At 44.8% G+C, this 22,330-nt stretch overlaps 1 protein-coding gene across 1 annotated transcript in view; it reads right to left on the reverse strand.

Annotated features, from left to right (window-relative positions):
* Positions 1-200: 200 nt before the first annotated feature.
* Positions 201-22,330, reverse strand: part of CUL4 (cullin4) — an 80,470-nt gene continuing 58,340 nt past the window's right edge. Inside the window, exons 12-17 of the mRNA XM_086502571.1 lie at positions 3,306-3,437; positions 3,091-3,228; positions 2,449-2,529; positions 2,281-2,361; positions 1,212-1,292; positions 201-1,137 (exon numbers count right to left, since the gene is read on the reverse strand). Of these exons, the coding sequence (XP_086358697.1) occupies positions 1,024-1,137; positions 1,212-1,292; positions 2,281-2,361; positions 2,449-2,529; positions 3,091-3,228; positions 3,306-3,437 (627 nt within the window). The 3' untranslated portion in view covers positions 201-1,023. The remainder of the gene's footprint in view (positions 1,138-1,211; positions 1,293-2,280; positions 2,362-2,448; positions 2,530-3,090; positions 3,229-3,305; positions 3,438-22,330) is intronic.

A 22,330-nucleotide genomic window follows, 5' to 3' on the forward strand; every position in this document is an offset into this window, starting at 1 on the left:
ATCTTCGTTACGTGCCTTACCAACTGAAAATGCATGAATACATCTTCAAAACCACGAGTCACTGTTAACCAATAGTTGTCAACTAGTTGTCAACATTTGACGGCGTAATGACATCTAGAGAGGCCCTCTCGACAATGTATTGGCACAATTTCAATCACACTTAATATTGCTAATGGAAAATTAGTATGCTACACAACGAAGCAAGGAAAGGAGTAATAATATTTAAGTCCAATTTGCCAAAAACCAAGTCAAGGAAGGAACATATGCCCGCTGTGGCTCCGTGTTTGTGCAAGCAGACCCAAGGGCTCCAAATAAATGAACAAAAGGTAATAGTTAGCAGCGCATGCAGCATCAAACATTCTCCAAGTTGCAAAAGTCCAGCTTGGATGTGGGTGAAGACTTCACTATCTAAGAAATTGTAAAAAAAACATCAACAAGATTAGGTGTTAAGGAGACCCATTTGGGCCGCATTTTGCATGGAGATAAACGTGACCAGCTGAGTACGAATGCATTCATCAGGACAGTGACTGGTTCCAAAAGACCACCAGCTTCTGTGCACTTTAAGCTATAATGTCCTGCCTTCAATAAACTTATCAAAACGAAGGCCTTCATGGTAAATGTAGGATCAGAACTCTGCAGAACTTTTATCGTCGCTATAAACGCAACCCTGACAGCAAGCCACTCTTTAATCCCAACAACCTTCACCATCACCTCCCACAATCTTGCCATTGGCCCTATCCCTATACCTTAGCCAGAAGTACATACAAGAAACTGCTCTTTGTATCGTGGCTTTTGCCACGCATAGTTCATTGCATTACTTGCAGAACTATAAAATATGCTTGCTTTAAAACTAAAGAATAATGCTTGCTTTCAGCACCGCACTATCGGTGGACATACTTCGACACACAGGGGCCTTCGTTGCAAGCACGTGCCATACTCAAAGCCTGAAGTGTTGCATTTCATTGGATTACATAGCAGGAAATTTGCACAATTTAAGAGTAACACTAATCTGTTCTCTGCTGGTCAAGCAAGGTAATTGTATATCTGGGGATTGCTTTTGTCCCTCTCCAAGTACTCTCTATCAATCAAACTCTCTATTCTTTTCTTCAAATCTGCTGGCTTAATGGGGAATTTAAGCTGCCATCCAAAATAACCGAGTTAGGCACAATGGTGGATATGGATAAAACAAATTGTAATGTTTGAAACCCTACCTGTTGAAAAAGCTCAGTTATTAACAGGGTATGGCTAAGAACTTTTCTCGTCTTCATGATTCTCACAATAGCAGCATCTATCTGCATATCCCAGGTGACTGTGTTAAAAGATCAAGCAAGCCATCACAGGAAATGAAAGAGAATTAGATGCACACCTTCTCAGAAACTTGCAAACAACTGCTACCGACATAATTAGTTCTCACAAATCTATATTGTGACAAGGGGGCTTGTAAGAAGCCTTACAGCAGGCTACTTGAACGACAGACCCACGAAAGGAAAAGCATCCCTCATGAGATGATTCATGTCCAAACTTGCTACGAGAAGCTGGAAAAAAATTAGCCGGAGATTCACACCGTAAATATAACCGGGTCCGATGAGCCAATCAACCAGCTTTAAATCTAGCAGTTCCCTTTTATAGACTCAAGACAAGAGAAGGGATTGTTCCAGTAATGTGTAATTACCACCTTCCTGTGTTTTACATGACATTTATGTTTCAGATTAGAAGGGCCATTATGTTTTACTTCTTGTTTCTCTCAACGTTTGTAATTGTATTTTGGTAATTCTATAAGAACTTCAAACCCAGAGTATCATTTCCTTCTCTTTTCAGTTTCAAGACTTAACTGTGATCTGTTTGTTTAGCTCCGAGTGGCTTTGTGCCCTTGAAGAATGATTTTCTTGTTCAAAAAGAAAGCAGTCTTACTCATTTCTTCCGTCGTCAACACCAAGAGACATCTATAGATACAGATTATTCTAGCAGACGTACATGACCAGATCTTCCGAGGGAGGTATGAAACTTGGGTGATAAACATGTGAATCGAGAGAACAGTATTTTTCTTTATGATATTCCTGAGTGTCAAAACAATCTTTCTGTGAAGAAGATTCTCATTGATGGCAAATCTTAAGTAACCAAGCAAACATTCCTCATGAAAACTACTCCCTTACTTTCGAACTCGCAACCACAGATTCACGACATTAAAAAGACATTATGTATCTGTTGAAAGCAGCTCTATTTCTTCTCATTTTGACTGTTAAACTGACTTTAAAGTGTTTGTTTGTTTTCCAAGTTTACCTGATATTGCCTATCCTGAAAAACCCTTTCAGTGGTGCTTGTATTTTCCTCCACAGTCTCTTTTAGCTGAATTGCATTTACCTATAGTTCCAACAAAACTTTATTATAGTTTTTCAATAATTGTGCATCTCCTTGCAAGAAGCAGTCAAGAACAGAAGTAAGGCCTACTTTGATTCGAAACAGCGGTGCAACAAAGTCCCCATTGAAAGAAAAGCTATCATCGTCGTCCACATCTCTACCTTTGGGTTCCTGCCCATTTACACATGCAATTACAGGAGTGAAGTCAGAATCGTCAGACTGTTGCATAATGCTTTTCCGTTCTTGCTACCAAACATTGAGGTAAAAACAAACAACGAAAAACATCATACTACATGACTGTGTAGTGCCACCTTCAATCAAAGAAGGGGCAGGAATCTGGTATCATATTATGCACTAGGATAAGTAATTGATAATAATTTCCTGCAAGACAAAAATGTCAAAAATTTCCCAACAAATCTGTCATGCCTACAGCAATTGTGCATTCCCTTGGCACATCCCAAGCTTACAAACAGTCATGATAAATTTTACTAAGAGCTAATAATCAGCTGCAATGTTCCAAGGGCACATAAATCCAAAAAAGAAGGGTCTCTAAGACATTGTAGACTAAAGAGACAACACAGCTGCCATTCAATTCACAGAAGCATTTTCTTCCACCTTAAACATAACATGATCCAACCGTATTCCTAAGTTAGAAGCGATACAAATTAATATTCACAAAACGAGAGCTCCACAAAAATCCAAACATAAACATCTTTGTAAAAGAATCTATACCTTGAGGAGCACTCTCACTTTTCCACAAGCCAATGACTGAAGAGTTCTGCGAAGCTCTTTGTCCTCAATGGCAGTGGTATCTTTGATTTCTTGAAAAGTGAGCCTATCTGAACTGTTAAACAGCATCAGCACAACTGTCTGCATAGAAGGATGCCCAAAACTACTCAGCTTAATGCTTCCAGAATAGGCGTAGCCAATACTTATGACACACACACCTGAAATAAGGAGACAGAGAGTTCCTTTTTGCCCTTTGGATAATCAGCTTTCAAGACACAGTGGCCAAGGGAGTTTTGCCACATTAGCCTACGACCACTGTGCTTGCTAAGGTAGAAATCTTTAAAAATGTCCTGCCATCCATGCAACACAAAGATGATGATAGCAATAGTGATGATCGTGACGGTGAGCAGGTGCATGTGGATGTGTGCGCGCGTTTTTTTTTTCTTTTTCTTTTTCTTTTTTTCTTTTTTTTTAAGGGGGGCGGGGGGGGGGGGGGGGGGGGGGGGGGGGAACTTAGATACCAGAAGCTACATCCTCATCACAGCGTAAAGAGGAAGGAATACAAATTAGAATGACACAACATTGAAACTCCTCCCACAATAGGACTCCAGGAGTCCTCTGCTCACTTTGGTGTTGATACCGAGACGTAAAGGCCCTAAATCTCAGCTCTCTTTGGGCATGTGCGACCACTTCAGCACAGCTGAGTCGCTTCCTCTTGGATGAAATGTCTGAAGATTGGTGTTTGTGGTTCCAAGGGGCTCAATGCAGGTCTTATAAGTCTCTCTGACAAAGACGTTATGACACGACGTATTGCCTCACTCAGCATGGTCTCTCACAAGTATCTCTCTCATGCAGGACAAAAATTCTTCAAGAAAAAGCACCAAGCACCTCTGTTCAATATTGCCCATCGCAATTTACCAGAAAAGTTCAAAAGCCGTCTGCAAAGACAGAAACGAAACTATCCTCATATGCTCCTATGCCTCTGAATCAAGACAACATCAGTAACATATGTATTGCTTTGAGTCACATAGCTCCCTGATATTGCAGCAAATATATCCTGCCAACCATCTCTTAGGCTGTTTTGATGATATGACATCGTACAAGAAAGAAGGTAGAATAATTTAATTTAGTCATAAATTCCTACACTCAAGGGGAGACGAACATAATGTGAGAGGGAGACAATGACCCAAGGGCAATAACTCAATGATGCAAGAGCACTCATACCTTGGTTACTGGATACTGAGAATGAGAAGCCAGGGCGACCTAGGTCTTAGGTTTCCATAAAAGTGCCACATCATCAAAAATAATGACGTGGAAAATTCATAATAAATGTGCCACATCAGCCTCGAACCTAATAATGGGCACAATGCACACAACCATGAGATGCAACCCAACATGCCACCATCTGGTGACGACAAAGCTCCAACAACTCCCCTTCAGTGCCAAATGGATGGTCCAGCTCCACATTGCTAAAGATATTCCAATCTAGGTCGACATAGAGGTTTGCTGAGAAGATCTACAAGTTCTTGGAAGTGGGACAATACTCCAAGCTCATACAATCTATATATATTCTATAACAGCATCCCGAGTACCCTGTACACGTGTCAACGTCTGCGAGCTGAAGGCTAAATGTCAAAAGTGAGAGAAGCTCACGTGCACAGGATAAAGAGGGGGAGCGAAAGAGAGAGAGAGAGAGAGAGAGAGGCCGCCTTCGGCGGCCGGCCATACTCGTCATATATATATATATACACTTTCACAAGGTCAGAAAAATATGATATGACCGATAATTCCTGAAACGGGCGAGTCACATGACAAGGCAGTAAAATAATGCAACAACAACACAACTGGGAAATAACACGTAAGTCAAGACACACAGAGTGACGGAGTTCCACTCCCAAAGAGATTGGCCCCTCAACAAGCGCCCTTGGGGATATTTCCTTTATGTTGATATAATTGTTGTGGTTACACTTGTTCTGTGTGGGCACATTCACATAATCATCAATGACAGTGGCACCCTGAACTCTAATTTATAGGCACCTGGCCCCAAAAGCAACTCAACTTATCTGCCCTTCACAACTACGCTCCAAACGCACAAAAATATCTGTCATCAGAATTGGTGTCCAAACAACTGCCCAACATAAAATTTTACAAAGTAGCAGTGTACGGACTGTCATGTCAGCAAAAGATGAATACCACACTTCCCGCCGCGACAATGTTAGTGGTATTTGTGGGATTAGTAGCAATGGTCTCACTAGCCTGTATTTTCTTCCTCACACACGATGCAAATGCTAGTGGTTCATCAAGCCATGCCAAAGGATGCAACATAGCTAGCCAAGCAATAGCATACTCATGTCAATACTTGATACTGGGACATTGTTAGCATGTACCAACATAGGTGTGTCAACCCTAAGTAAACCACTGAGTATGAGTTATCTTTGGCTCAATGTCTCTTCTATTGCAAATAACACACGAAGCCTCTAACTACAAGCAATTGTGGAAAATAATTGATTATTAAGCTTGCATGAGTTCTAAATGGAAACACAAACAACGTCCCAACATGCAAGAATGCCTCACATATATATATAAGTGTGCAGTGTGTTTTCCAGGAGCTGGCGATTGCTCTCTGGTTCTTTTGCTCTGCCCTTTGTTCCACCATGCCACGTCATTAATTTGTGACTTACCCCCCCACCCACCATAAAAGACGAGTAATCGTCCTCAACTACACCTACAAAAAAAGACATAACACAAAGATAAAAAACAGAGACTCAAGGCAGACATGCAGATGACGATCCACACAAACCAGTACACGCACAAAACCTACACTCGCACATATCTTGATACACACTCGATTTCCAATAACAAACATTAATCACATTCACCTTTGGTCCGCTCTAAACTTTAGATATATCACTGATCCTTCCTAGACCTATCTATCATCACGTCCAAGGCCGCGCTGACCACTATACAAACGTCTCTGAAGCACTAGAATCATTATCATACACTCATGAACAGCGATAAAATGATGGTGTCACAATTTGGTGACATGGCATAACCTGTATCTAAACTGAACACGGCAGGATTTCCAATGGTGCTGACATGGCACTTTTTCCTACGCTTGTGCTTTTCAAGCTACAGTTATTGTATTGAATTTTGAAGAGCACTTGGGTACAGTTATTAGTAGTTGGCTCTTAGGCTTTTTGAAGCCTTGTAAAAGCAAGGCCAAGTGCCTTTAAAAGGCCTTGTGTGAGCTCTCAGATCATGAGATCATGAGTTTGCAGATCGAAGCTCTCTTTTAGTTCAAGTATTTGAAGTATTTGCGGATTTGTTCCGGTAATGATTGCATTGAATTTTGAAGAGCACTTGGGTACAGTTATTAGTAGTTGGCTTTTAGGCTTTTTGAAGCCTTCTAAAAGCAAGGCCAAGTGCCTTTAAAAGGCCTTGTGTGAGCTCTCAGATCATGCGACCATGAGTTTGCAGATCGAAGCTTTCTTTAGTTCGAGTATTTGAAGTATTTGCGGATTTGTTCCGGTAATGATAAACTCGATTCTAGTTGATCTTTCCTATTGCCGCATGGTGCCCTCCGGTTACAATGGTATTAGAGCTCGACTGTTTGCTTTTCTGAAACGTAAAATCAGTCGTTACAAACTGACAATTGGACACTATGGGATCTGAAGAATAATACAATTTCTCGTCGATGAGTTGCAAGATTTGCTTTCGAAGCATCCTCGACACAGTTTACGATACTTACAGAATTATCAGCAATCCCTCAATTTTATGATGCCTCCATCTATACCTCAAGCGTTACCTCCTCCAGCACCTGACAATTTGAGAGCTTCAACTCAGCATCCAAGAGATTCTGCTACTATTCTGCTTGGCCAATTTTTTCAACAGATGGTTGCACAACCTCTACTTACACCATCTTTATTTCGATTACCACCTCCAGTCACCTCCCATGTTCCTGTCGAAGTCGACAATGCGGAAGCGTAGAGACCAAGGGGAGCGAGCACGAGAGCGAGAGAGAGAGAGAGAGAGAGAGAGAGAGAAATGAAATGAAACGTTATATTAACGTCTTCAAAAGGCCATAGTGACCTATGAGACCAGAAAGTTACAAGGTGGTGGATCTGATACAAAGTCAGAGTAACAAAATAACAACAGTACAAAACAAAGATATATACTATGGGATCCTAGATTGGTCAATGTGAACTAAGCAAAAAACTAAGCAAAAATGGGCGGCTTGCTGGGATAGCTGAATCACAAGAGATCTATCATCGGTCGTTGGCGGATCTCATCAATCTCCTCCATGGTTAGTAGTCTGACCGGGCGTCGTGCATGCCTGGCCAGCGTGCTCCGAATCTTCTGACGTAGCCTCCGTCGATGCTGTGTAGTCCTCCGCAGTCGTGGGCGCCTGGATTTCCCCAGTTCAATCTCTCGGTCGATCAGTGTGCCTCTGGTGTGAGACGAGGAGAGCTCTGCTGTGGGAGTGGCTCTTGCGGCTGTCCCGTGTCTCCTCTGAAGAAGTATGTGGTCCGTCTTTGAGACTGGCTAGCCTCGCCATTCATCAAGCTATCTCTGTGTCTACGCAGCTCGAGCAAGAACAAACCCAGGAATCTCTGATCTTCGTATCCCATGACTCTTGAGAGTGGTCCAAAACCCTCTCTGAACAAGCAATGGAAGCGGCCTCGTATCTCGTAGTAGACGGGGCAGCGGCATGTATAATACAGCTCTGTCTCAGGCTCCATGTCACACAAGGGGCATGTCCTGGCCTCTGCTGGTACTCCGCTGTATCTCCCAGTCTCAATCCGCAGCTGGTGAGAAGATGTGCGTAACTGGCCAATAGCACATCGTATCCGATGAGACAAGTGGGTGTCCATGTATCTGGGTCTCGTCACAAAACCATCTTCCGTAAGCTGGAGAAGGTGGTCTCTGTAGAAAGCCATCTTCGTGCCCAATTCCTGTGCTGGTTGTATCCATGTCCTCCTGGTGTCTAGCTGGGTCAGATCTTGGCGGATGAGCTTGGTGATCTCTGACTGTGTAAGAGTGAGAGATGGTGCATCCAATGAGTACTGGAATGGTGGCAGCCTGTCTATACTGAACCCATGCGCCTGAAACCATGATGCCATCTCCCCATACCAGCATGTTGTATCTCCTTGTATGGCTAACTGTCGAGAGGACTCAAGTGCCATGCGAGCATATCTGTCTCTAGGAAGTTCCCATGTGCGGTTTATGAAGGAGACTGATCTCGTGAGCGCCTCCACCACTAGTGGGGGGGCCGCTAGCTCTACTCGGATAATGGACCGTGGTACTGATGCCTTGGCTCTAATGAGCCGTGAGATCATAGAGACGAGAGGTTTCTCCATGTTCCCCCATCCATCTGTGCGACCCGGCCTCCCGTGGTGATCCAATGAAGGTCCCCATATCTCAGCTCCATACAGCAATGTTGAAGCCACCAAAGTGTCAAAGAGCCAGAGCTTCGTCCGGGGCTCCTGAAACTGAACCTGCGAACACATATTCTCTAATCTACCCAGTGCTGCGTGGGCTCTAGTCAGTCTGGTCTTTGCTGCTCTTCTGAGTGAGAATGCAGGTCCGCTAAAAACCACTCCAAGGTAAGTGTAAGCATCTGTGTACTCCACAGTCTCCTAGCCGTATGTGAATGTAGGTGCTGACCTCCTGATCCACTGTGGGGTGGTATTAAACACCATAGCCTTGGTTTTACCAAGGTTGACAGACAAACCACTTTCATGGGGGGAGAGAGAGAGAGAGAGAGAGAGAGAGAGAGAGAAATGAAATGTTATATTAACGTCTTCAAAAGGCCAAAGTGACCTATGAGACCAGAAAGTTACAATGTGGTGGATCTGATACAAAGTCAAAGTAACAAGATGACAAAATGACAAAATAAAATACTATGGAATCATGAACTGCTAGGTGTGAACTAAGCAGCTAAACAGCTAGCTTGGATAGCTAGATCGCAGGAGATCCAGCATTGGTCGCTGGCAGATCTCATCAATCTCCTCCATGATCTCCTGAACCAATCAACCTTGGCAAGGAATAATTGAATGTGTATACAATGGAGGCAAGGGGTTGCTTATATAGCAATCCTAGTAAATTACCCTACCCAAGACTTTGACAAATAAGTAAAATAAATACCTAAAAGCCAAACTAAATAATGGAAACACATTAGGCAGTTCACTTGAGATGCCTAAACTTTAACACCCTCTCTGCAGCTCATAGTGGACAACAATAGTGAGACCAAGTCGATGAAGAAGCTACCATGGACACCCCAGTACCAGTCGGGATACTGGATACACCTTGCAGTTGCTCTCCTCAACTTTGTACCTGAAAGTAATGCCATCTTGAGCATCAGTTGCCTTTGTAGAAACTTTGAGCTGTAGACCATACTACATCCAATAATCCCCATTCGTGAACTGTTGGAAATATAAAACTCCAAGATAATGAACTGTTGGAACACATCCTGTCCATAATCACTCATCCGTAGTGTTTTAGACGTTTGATTGGTTCCCTGCCAGTTGCATGTGCATTGAACTCCAACCTACGGATCCAAACACCAATAACTTGAACTCCAACACAAGGGTCCAAATTAATTATAGAGAACATTGCTTGCCCCTCTCTGCTCACAAGCCTCTCTCTGGCTGAAGCTAGTGGTGACACCTCTCATTTGACTAGAAATCTGACGTCAAGGCCACTGTGGCCACCGCCACGAGTGCCATGCCGATCTCCTCTGTCAAATCTTTATTACCGTAATCTTTGTCCAGCTTGCCTTCCATAAATCCCCATTCCTTTGCTAGCTCTGCGCTTCTTTGTATTCGTCATAGCTAGTTGTTGTTCTGACCACCAACGAGTGCTCTTCTCTTCTCTTGCGGGCTGCTCCTCCACACCAAGGGCTTCCCAAGCACGAGCTACACCGAGAAGCTCTGATACCATGTCAAAGTCGACAATGCGGAAGCGTAGAGACCAAGGGGAGTGAGCACGAGAGAGAGAGAGAGAGAGAGAGAGAGAGAGAGAGAGAGAGAGAGAGAGAGAGAGAGTCTCTTGAACCAATCAAGCTTGGCAATGAATAACTGAATGTGTATACAATAGAGGCAAGGGGTTGCTTATATAGCAATCCTAGTGAATTGCCCTACCCAAGACTTTGACAAATAAGTAAAATAAATACCTAAAAGCCAAACTAAATAGTGGGATCACATTGGGCAGTTCACTTGAGATACCTAAACTTTAACAATTCCACAATTGGAATCCCTATGGTTGCCCAATATCCACCACCACCGATACCCACTCTTCCTCAACCGAAGGAATTCAAGGATCGAGAGCATTTCCTTTTAAAGAGCTTTTGGATACAATTAATAAAAGTAGTTGACTTTAGGCCTTTTTGAAGCCTTGTAAAAGCAAGGCCAAGCGCCTATAAAAGAAGGCCATGTGTTTGCATATTGGAGGCTCACATCGATATTTTATTTTTTTCGAGAAAAAGATCCTTCCATTAGTTAATAAAACTGATCATAGGGCTACGACCACCTCTGCTAGAGAGGGCTACATCAACAACAAGGGGAGACTCTCCCAATGAAAAAAAAGAATATGTACAATGGGCTAAATCAAGAGATGGGAGGAGGAAAAAGCCACACAAGTGAACGGTAGTGCCATCTGCGTGGCCCCAGGACCATGGTGAAAAAAGGCCCTGGGCACCAGAGTCGCAGGAAAGCCTCTCTACACTCCCACATGCAATCGCAGCTGCCTTGGAGTCTCTCAAACTGGCCCCTGAGAGTGTGAATCAGCTCCAACCAAAAATCACGAACAGTCTCTGTCGAAGGGACAAGGTGAGCCTCGAAGATGCGAAAGCAGTGGGCCTGCCAAATGAACCAGAGTGTCAGGCCGCAGATGAGCTCCCAACACACCTCTCTCTCACTGCACCACTCCTAGGGGGTACGCTCTGTGGCTAGCTGAAGTGTAGGTCGACCCCCCTGGATCACTATCATCCTACTGGTGGAAGCCAACTCAAACTGGAGCGTAGGGCCCGTAGGTGTGGACCAAGTTGCAGCACCCCCAAGTGTACCACCGAGCTGTGGAAAGAGTCGGCATCAACCAAGAACCCGAAGCCAAACCTGCTGTGCCATGGGACAGTCCCACATACAGTGTCGCTGACACTCCAAAGGGTGACCACAAGCTGCACAGGATGCCGGAAAGCCATTGTGCACTAGCCAACTCCCAAGTGCGGTAGCTCTGTGTGCGACAAGCCACTGGAACAAAGTGACTCTCCTCGGTTGTCTGGAGTCCCACAACCGCTCCTAGAAGCCTGACAAGAACTCAAGTGTGAGACCTTCCTCCTGCCAATGAAGTGTTTGCAACAGGGCGAGCCTCCCTCCGTGCTGCCAGTATGTGGCACCCTAGTCGCACTGTGTACTGAAAGAATGGGATCCCAGGGTGATCGGCTGCAGAGAAGGGGTCCCTCCAAAACCACTCTCCAGGGTCCCACTGCACTCGAGCTTCCCTCCGTGTTGCCAGTATGTGGCACCCTAGTCGCACTATGTACTGAAAGAATGGGGTCCCAGGGTGATTGGCTACAGACAAGGGGTCCCTCCAAAACCACTCTACAGGGTCCCACTGCACTCGAGCCAGAGGACAGCTCCCCCAAGCCCAAAGACGCCAGTGGCCTGTCTCAAGGTCTACAGGGTCAGGATCTATGACACAGGTCCTCCCACTAATGTCCAAGACTCGAATCCTCTGAAAGCAACACTTTGCAACTTGAGGGGCCTCTACTGAGACTCTTTGAAGGCGACCCTCTCCCTAGATCTCAAAGAACATGTGAGGTACGGACTCCGAGCAAGCTCGAGCTGTGATGAGGACCTCCAATCGCGTGAAGGCCCCCATCCATCTGGGAGTTGTCGTCTCTAGAGGGGTGAGCCACTCACCCGGTAAGGCCTCTGTAATGTCCTAGCACATGCTATGCACACCTCTCATGCCCCATAGCTGAATGTTTGAGCCTCCTCTGACAAACCTTAAAACTGTATCCAGTCCCCAGAAGTGCGGGCTGGACCCTCTGCCATGGGACCCCAAGAAACATAGGGCCTACTACCAACCAGATGGCCTCTCTCAGTGTTGCCCAAGGGGTTCCAAACTAGGGGTTGTCTCAAGTGCTCCTCTGTACAAGAAGGCTGATGCTACTCTAGGTCACTCGTCAACAGCTCCCAAGATCAAAGCAAACTCGCAACAAACCGGTCCTCCATCCTCCTGCTCAGGCCAACTCTACGCATCTCTGTAAAGATCCACCTGATGGAAGGGCTCCAAGGGCCTCCTGCATGAAGCACTCGAGCACGAAGTCTGTGAAGCAACAACTCCCTCCAGGGCTCCTCCCCTAGAAGCAGTCCTCTGACCAGAAACTTCCCAAGAAGGGCTCTAACATGGCATGCCTGAGACAATAGTCTGCGACAGAGATCCCCGATTCACGAGTTTGTTTTGGAGGGCTATTTGGGAGAACATTGGCACACAGTTGCAGTTCTCGTCATCTTTCCACTCACAGACAGATGGGCAATCTGAGATCGCAAATTCAGTTGTTTTGGATTTGTTGAAGTCTTACATCTCTGATCAGAAGACTCAATGGGAAAAAAATTTGCCTTTGGTGGAATTTGCCTACAATAACACGGTTTACTCGTCGACGGGAAAGGCGCCATTTGAGATGATTGAAGGTGCTCAGAAGGTTCCACCCTTTCTCAGCACTAAAGACAAGATTTTTTTAAGTCGATCAATACACAAGGGACTTGGACACTGCTTTTACCAAGGTCCGTGAGGCTCTAGACAAATCTCAAGTACGACACAAGAAGGCAACAGATCGACATCGACGAGACTTGAAACTAAAGGAAGACGATTGGAATCTCTTATGTTTTGAAAAGGCACGCCTAAGGAAACGAAAGGGAAAGGAGCGGCTTTTTCCAAAGCTTAGCATGCAGTATAATGGCCCTTTCCAGATTAAAGTAAAGATAAATGACGTCTCCTTTCGACTTAAGCTACCAGATTCTTGGAAGATCCACAATGCATTCCATGTGAGTCTCTTGAAACCTTTTAAATGTGAGGTGCCAATTGATGGAGAGCCACATGAGCAACCCAAAGTGGAAGAGAGGGAGGAGATACTCGTTCCTTTTGGCACACAAGGAAAGAAAAGTGAAAGGTAAAGTGATTTCGCAGTTCTTAGTTAAATTCAAGAACTATCCAGCATTAGATGCGAAGTGGATGGAGGAGGAGGACCTAGCAAATACTCCTCACATTATGGAACTTTACCTGAAGCATTCGGTTTAGCCGTCTCTACTCCGAGAGATCCCGCAGATCAGCAGGGTTGAATTTGGTGCAAAGGGATTGCACAAGAGGGAGGTCACTCCGCTCCTTTGTCACAGATTACCTGGATTGAATAGAGTCACTGATATCCCTTTGGGTTTCAGAACTACTGTTGTGCTGACAGTATTCTGTTGTATGACTTTATCAAATGAAATTCCCAAAATTGAATATGAATGATTTGTACTCTCTCATGTGACTTGTTTGAGTGCAGGAACTGAAAGACAAAATGACTGCAGCATTTCTGTCTCATAAATCTCTATAGACATGATCGCAATAAGGATTAGTTAATCCAACATCTGTGAGGTCTGAGATGGATCTAGATGCGGTTACTAAATACGTTGTTGGCAGTCATGATCGGAGATTTGGAATGAATTTTTCTGTGATTGATTTGTCATGTGATGTCCTGTGATGTCCTGTGATGTGATGTGATTGTCGTCTTTGTACAAGTGCTAGATGTGTCGTGTCTAGTGTGTCGGTACTTAGAGTCAGTTTCTGCTGAAATGGTTTATGGCCTCTGTTTGTTCTGCAAGCATAATCGAGGGCGATAACAATTCTTTCAAGAGGGGGGTATGTCACAACTTGATGACATGGCATGACCCAAGACATTAAAGTAAATGGTTTTCACCTTATAGGTTCATTGGCCGAGACGAGACATGGGGACATAAAGCAAGTCAAACAGCGCGCTGCCCAGCTATACTGACGTCGTAAATCGTATTGGCTGCTGACGTAGCAAAGCATACAAATTTCCATGATTTGCGTAGACAACGCTAACATGGCACTGCTGTGCGGATTTCCACAGATAGCGCTAGTTGCTTTTTGGGCTCTCTGCTTTTGAGTTAGAAGCTTTAGTTACTGCTTTTGGGGCTCTGCTTTTTGGCATCCTTTGTAAGAATAAAAGAAGATGAAGGGCCTCACTTCTCAGAGCATCTGGACGCAAAGTCTGAGAGCGAGCACCCGCAGGAGTTGTACTTTGCTCAAAGATTAATATAGAAGAAATACCAAAAGGGGCGCCAGTCGTTGGGGCCAATCTCTCTTGGCACAGAAATACGTTGGGCCGTGTCTACTCATTAATTGTGAAGTGTTTTAAGTGAATCTCTATTGTGTCGCGACAGAACCTAAACTTGGGGTGCCCGAGTTTGTTACAAATGCCACTCCCCTTGAGGTACTCTGATCATGTCTCCTGTCTCTGCAGGCTGTCTCCCTACTGTATCCACTGACATGAGACATAGACTGCCCAGGGGCCTGATGTGTCTCAGAATAGAAAATGATGTCTCTCCCAATAAAAATATATTCAAAAGCACCCACATCCAAGACGCATAGATCCATTACAATTCCAGGTAGCAACTTTGAGTGTGGTCCCATAAGTCTCACACAGTCATGTGGAGCGTCGCTCCAATATCACCACTCTTCCATCTCGGTAAAAGGCAATCTTACCTTTTTTCCTTGCCGCTCTAATCTCCGGCGTTACCTCCTGCATATAAGCGATCTACCAGAGGGTAAGGTCATCCCCAAGAAAAAAGCCCGTCTTCTTAAGAGTTGGTCTCTGTTACGGACTTGAGCACCCCAAGTCGGAAATCTGGCACAACACATAAGAGAACACTTAAAAAACTTCACAACTTTATCACACCCTAATAGTAGAGTAGACCCAGCCCGGCGTAGTTCCGTGCCTAGAGGTACTGCCCCAGATGCTGGTGCCCCTTTCGGTATTTCTTTATCATTAATCATTGCAGAGTACAACTCCCGAAGGAACCTCTGTTGAAACCGGCCTGTTCAATCCAAAAAGGGCGGTAGACTTTACTTTAAACCTTGATTTAGCTTTCACCCATTATTAGTCGTCTATTTTACCTGTACTTTCAAGACACAACAAAGGGGAGAGGGATACAGGCTGCTAGATTGCACCTGTATGAGTAGACGGACACCAGATTGGCCCCTAACTTAGGCGCCCCTTTCGGTATTTCTTTATTGTTCAAAAGAGGGAATAAACGCTGTGGTTCCCTACAAGCTGCCCCGCACAAACTCGGCTGAATTTCCACTGTTCCAGCCTGATTTCGGCAGCATAACTGTACTAGAACCCTTCACGGTCAGTATTCCCACGCATTGACTGACTTTCCCGACGCCTACGGGCACTTTGCAAAACCTGGCGAGAATCTGCAGCACGCTGAATTCTCTGTTTTCAGCCCTGAAAATGCGCCAGATCGCCTGTACAGCGGTCCCCTTGCGTCCCCGAACCTCCTGGGGGTATTAGGGTCCGTTTAGGGCCAAAACCCTAAACCTGCAAAAATACACAGCAGGCTGTAATTCACTGTTTCGGGCTCCGTTCCGCGTGCCGGTCGCATCCCTAGCAAGTCCTCGAGCTCCCGCACCTGTAGGGCTACTTGCCCTTTGAATTGGACGAGATTTCTGGCGTGAAACCTCTCCGAATTCACCTGTACCTGCGGGGGGATTAGCCGCTAGCTAATCCAGTACCTGTGCAAGAGGCTCTTGCCTCGGCAATCGCGCATGAACCCACACAACTGTACATTGGTCAAATGAAGAGCCCACTAGAGGGGCATAACATACTGCCAAAGGGGAGAGAGAGGGCAGTGCGTAGCGTGCAGGGCATCACTCCTGGCACCGCACTGTGCATAAGAGGGAAAGCAAGCACTCCATAGCTCTTAACCTGTGACAGAGACTTGCAAAATGAGCCTCCCAGCTATAAATCACGTTTTTGCCTTCTCTATAAGTAGTAAACTGGCCTCAGAGTGCCAAGTGTCACTCATTTGTGCATTTTCCCGCTTTAGACCCTCGGGTCTAAAAATATCTCACCTGCAGCCTCTGTTGACTTGGCCACAGAGTAACAAAATGATCCCCATGTCAAACTGCACGTAATGACGCGAAGACATTTTCAGGTCCCAAAATAGCAGTTCCCTAAATTTTAGGAGATGCTGCCATTGTATCTTTCTAGGTCATCCGACCCTCTTTGTACACTGTGGCCACATCCAAAACTGAAATGTAGCCTCTGTAGCAAAGGATTCCACTTTGGCTAGTCAATGACCCCACTTGGCTAACCATAGTCCTTGTCCAACCTTAGTGCTCTCTTGCCCTCAGGCCTGGACTCCCTCTGGACAGTTCCACACTAGCTATGCAATGCAGGGCAGTTAGATTTCCCGAGGGGTGTTTCCAAAAAGTGAAAGTAAATAGATAATAAGAAAGAAATCAACAAAAAGGATAGATAGTAGTCACACGCTGGTGACATACCCCCTCTTGAAATCTCAAACGTCCTCGTTTGCATCTATGTCGTACATGCTTACTGTCAACACTGATGTATTCAACACCTGTCGACACATATACAACACATACATGCTCATTGTCAACCCTGGTGTATTCAACACCTCGTCGACTCATGTATTGCCTGCGTGTGAACCCTGTCCCAATGACATAGTGGTAGCTTCGCACTCTGCCATTGTTTTGAGTCACTAACTTTCCAATGACAAAATGGTAGCTGCACATTTTGCCACTGTCTTATAGTACACGTTGGATCCCGTAACACTTTCGAGCATACCCAAACCGACAGTTTAAGAATGCAGTTACACATGTACTCTTCAATAGAAGCAATCACTGTATCCTTGACAAACTGACAAGAAATACTCACTTCTATAGCACTAACCAAACTTTTGGACATTTCATAAGAGCAATTGCCAAACTGACAATCTGTACAGCTCTAACATTCATGTAACAGGTATTTCATTTGAGCTCACTTTAAATACCATGTACATCATTTGTTTCAGAAGCCATTGTCACACTGACAATCCATGTAGCTTTGAAACTCAAGGGGTCAAGGTAGGTTGCAAATCGAAGGCTTCCAGGTAAAGTGATAACACAGTTGGTGACTCTGCAAGTTCACCTTCTTCCATCCACTTAGCATCCATTGGTGGATAGTTTCTGAACTTTACCAAGTAACGCCTAGCAACCTTGCCTTTCACTTTCCTTTCTTTGTGTGCCAAAATCTGTTCAGGGACCAAGATTTCGTCAAGTTCCTCGACTTCCGGCTGATCTTCAGCTGGTATATCTTCTGGCACATCACCCACATAGGGTCTGAGAAGACTCACATGAAACGCATTGTGAATCTTCCAACTGTCAGGCAATTTCAGCCTATATGCAACATCACTGATTATGTCGCACACTTGAAAAGGCCCATAGTAACGCATGCTGAGCTTTGGAAACACTCTTTCCTTGCCCTTCATCTTCTTTAACCTTGCCTTTTCAAAGCGTAAAAGCACCCAATCACCAAGTGAATATACCACTTCACGACGGTGACGATCAGCTGCTTTCTTTTGCTTTGCCTGAGTCCTTTCTAAGGCCACTTTGACCTTCTTGTACATTTCATCCATGTCCTGAACATACTTATCTGCTTCAAATATCTTGTCCTTTGTATGCAGTATGGGAGGAACTTTCTTGCCACCTTCAACTATTTCAAAAGGTGCCTTGCCAGTTGATGAATGCACTGTATTATTGTATGCATACTCCACCAATGGCAAATACTGCTCCCACTTTCCTTTATGCTCTGACACATAGCACTTCAGCAGATCTAGGACAGTAGAATTTGCCTCTTCTGACTGCCCATCTGTTTGAGGATGAAATGACGAAGAGAATTTGAGCGTGGTACCCATATTCTCAAACAAGCCTTTCCAGAACAAACTAGTCATGCGTGGATCACGGTCGCTAATAATCGACTGTGGCATGCCATGATACTTGAAAATATTGCTCATAAACAAGCGTGCCATCTGATCTAGCTTTATCTTCTTCCTGACAGGAATAAAATGAGCCTGTTTGCTGAATCTGCAAATAATGGTCCAAATACCATCATTTCCTGTCTGCGTTCTTGGAAGATCAAAGATAAAATCCATAGCAATACTTTCCCATGGTTTATCTGGAATAGGTAGTGGTTGCAATAACCCTGGTGCCTTTTGCCTGTCAAACTTGACCTTTTGGCATATTAGGCATTCTCGCACAAAGGCATCCACATCCCTTCTCAATGTAGGCCAATAGAAGAATGTCTCTACCGCTTTAACTGTAGCATCAATACCACGATGCCCTGCATACGGTGGGACATGACTCTCTTCCATAACTTTGCGTCGCAATGGCTTTGTGACACACAATCTGCCATGCATCATCATGAACCCATCTTTGAGAAGATAGTGTTCATGACGTTGTCCATCCATTAGTTGCTCGAAGACCCTTGCAAAATCTTCATCATTTGCATACTGTTCTCTCATATCATCAAGTTCATGATGATAAGGAATCGACACAGCTGAAATTTGTGGCTTCCTTGACAAGGCATCAGCCACAACATTCTTCTTGCCTTCGACATGCACAATCTGAAAATGGAACATGGACAAGATATTTGCCCATCGCATATGCTTCTCAGATAACTTTGTTTGTGTCAAGAAGTATCGCAAGGTCTGATGGTCTGTTTGGACAACGAAATCTGCACCTAGCAGGTAGTGTTTCCAACTTAAGAGCGCATGAATCACAGCCAGTAACTCTTTCTCATAGACCTGCATGGTCATCTCTGGCCCTTGCAAAATTCTGCTCTCATAGGCTACTACCCTGCCATCTTGCATTAGCACAGCACCAATGCTACTACCGCAGGCATCACATTGGACCACAAATGACTTCCTAAGATCTGGCAACACAATGACTGGATCCGAAGTCATCTTTTCCTTTAAGAGATTAAAAGCTGAAATCTCTTTTTGTGTCCATCTAAAGGTGACTGCCTTCTTTTGAAGAGCATGTAAAGGTGAAGCAATCTCCGCAAAATTTCGGATAAACCTTCTGTAATAGGAGCATAGTCCCAAGAAGCTTCGGACATCATGCACCGTCTTCAAATTTGGCCATGACTTGATCGCTTCAACTTTTGCAGGATCCATTCTGACACCATCCTTTGAGACAATGTGTCCCAGAAAGTGAATCTCTTCCAGAAAAAACTCACTTTTCTTTGCATTGATGAGCAACCTATGACTGCGTAGCTCTTTGAACACAATGGCCAAGTGATGCCTATGCTCCTCTTCATTCTTTGAGTAGACTATCATGTCATCAAAGAATGTACCAACAAACTGCTGGTGTGGACGGAAAATTCTGTCCATCATCCTATTGAACGTAGCAGGAGCATTTGTGAGACCAAAGGGCATCACTAAAAATTCGTAAAGGCCAAACGTCGTTCTAAAAGCAGTCTTGTGCACATCCTCTGATCTAATGCGGATCTGATGATACCCACTCTTTAGATCTATCCTGCTAAACATAGCTGCTCCTTCTAATTTGTCCATAATATCATCAATTCTAGGTATAGGAAACCTATTCTTGATGGTATTCTTGTTCAGTGCACGGTAGTCGATGCACATACGCCATGAGCCATCCTTTTTCTGCACCAACAACACTGGAGAACAGAATGGAGATGAACTGGGCTGAATCAGCCCCTTTTCTAACAGCTCCTGTACTTGGCCCATTATCTCTTTCTGCTGAGCCGCACTAACCCTGTACGGAGGCTTATTTGGTGGGCTACTGCCTGGCACCAAATCTATCGCATGGTCCTCGGGTCTCTCTGGCGGTAATTGAGACGGTAATGAATCGGAAAAGCAGTCACTATACTGTTGTAAAAACATTGACCTTTCTTTATCTAGCACAGATAAATTTGATTCATCACAATCTGACACTTCACGTGCAAAAACCAAGTACGCAGAAAGATGCTTTTTCATTACAGAAGTAATAGCAGAAGCTGATACAGTAGGAATAGACTCCCCTTTAAGCTTTACATCCAGAATGTGAGTCTTTCCCCTGCTCTGTACAGTGATCTTTTTGTTGTAGGCATCCATGATTCCCTGTACACGAAATAACCAAGGAATACCTAACAACACATCACATCCGTCCAGTGGCATGATGTAAAATTCTTCAGCATCTACATAGGACTGGATATGTAGACGCAACTTTCCGATGATGGGTGTCACAGCCTCTGTATGGCCAGGACATGCCAAACCTGCCTCTGCTGTATACCCCATCTCTTCAGGTCTGATTCCCAACTTTGAAGCCAATTCTGGGGAAATGAAGTTGGCTTTGGCACCTGGATCAAAGAAGATAAGCACTGTTTGATCCCTAACCTTTCCCCATGCTCTGCAAAGCTCACTTGCATCTGAATTTGGCTTGTCGCCCACCATATCTGGCACTAGACCAGCCATGGGCTTCTTTCCTTTCTTGTCTTCCTTGTCTTCAGAATCAGCTGGCCTTTTCTTTGTAGGACAGTTGTAAGCGATGTGGCCAGGCTGCTCACATATAAAGCATTTGTTCTCTGTCCTCAGGACCTTCTTTTGCTCTTCTGACTTGCGAGGAAAACGTCTTTTCCATTTCTTTGCTGGTCCTTTTTCTGATTCAGCCGTAGCTTTGTCTTTCCCTGCGTTGGCTGACTCCTGAGTCCCTTTAGGAGCCTCATTGGGAACGTGCTTCTTGGCTGAATTTTTCTTGCCTGATCCTGCCTTGACGCCAGTGTTAAATTCACAATCTTCTCCCTTGAGCAAACCATTGCCAGTGTTTGCTACCTCGATGAGCTGCGTCAAAGTAGTGACTTTTGTCTTCGTACAGTACTTTCTCAATCCTTTAGGTAGGCCACAACAGTATTTTTCAATCTGTTCTGTCAATGGCACAAACCTATAGGAAGTTACTGGAAGTAGAGCTTTCCAAAACTTCCGATTGTAATCATCCAGATTTCTGCAAGTGGCAGCATTAAGCTGGTGCCATTCTGTCATGACATCTGCTTCGAAATCATCAGATAACCATGCTGCTGCAAAAATCTGCTTGAAGTAAATCCATGTGGACGGAGCTTGCCCTTGAAGCAATAAAGTTGTCCACCATTGTCCCGCATTCCCTGTCAAGAAAGTGGCTGCCTTGCGGACCTTTGAAGCCTCTGTAAAGTTTCCCCCTGCATAGGCCTTGTCAAACTGCTGGAGGAATGAAAGAGCCTTCTTCCTGTCATCAAACCCTGTAAAGGTCGTGAATGACACACCTTTGCCACCTTCTTTGTACGGAGTTGGCCTCTCCAGCGGCGTTAAATTGTCATATGGAAGTGACTGAAACATGGGAACACTATTAAGGTTCATCTGTGTTCCTTGGCCGCTATTAACTTGACCTGGAAATGCCATATTTGGCTGCTGATTTGTAATTCCAGCCATACCAAAATTTGCTTGTGGCATCCCAAATTGTCCCTGAGTGCTTTGAAACCCTGGTTGCATACCCATGACACTGTACATGGGGTTAGGCATCATCGTTTGAGCACCCGCAAACACTGTTCCTGGCGTATAAAACTGATTTCCAGGTGCATGACCAGCCATGCTTTGGAATACGGATCCACCTCCAAAATAGCCAGGGTGTACTGAAGGTGGTGGGAAGACCTGTTGCATAGCCTGTAAGTTGCTTCCCTGCCCATTAGAACCAGCTATAGGCTGTTGAAAGGTGGCGGGCTGAATTGGTACAGCTTGAAAAACTGGCATCTCAGCCACCTGTTCTTGCACCTTAGGCATACGTTGTGGAGACTGCATGTTCTCCGTCAAGTGTACAGGTGTTTCCATTGACTGTGCGGTATGAATCACCTGTGTTCGAGCCTTAACAGGCTTTTGAATATGATCCAGTGACCCAACTTGCTGAGACGGAACAGGAGGTTGCAGAAAGGCTAAAAACCTCGGATTCTGCATTACTTGTGTGAACATAGCCACAGCAGTAACCAACTGGGTCCTGAATATATCATCATCAGTCTGTGGTGGTCTTGAGGACTCACCCACTTCATGTGTCTGTTGACCCTGTGAAGAGGAAACCTCTTCAGTCACATCATCTGGTCTGTCAGCCATAATTGCAATTCCCTGTGTCTGGTCTATGATCCCCTGTG

Source organism: Adiantum capillus-veneris, chromosome 27 (genome assembly GCF_014529385.1).
Source record: "Adiantum capillus-veneris isolate H3 chromosome 27, ASM1452938v2, whole genome shotgun sequence".
Taxonomy (NCBI): Eukaryota; Viridiplantae; Streptophyta; class Polypodiopsida; order Polypodiales; family Pteridaceae; genus Adiantum; species Adiantum capillus-veneris.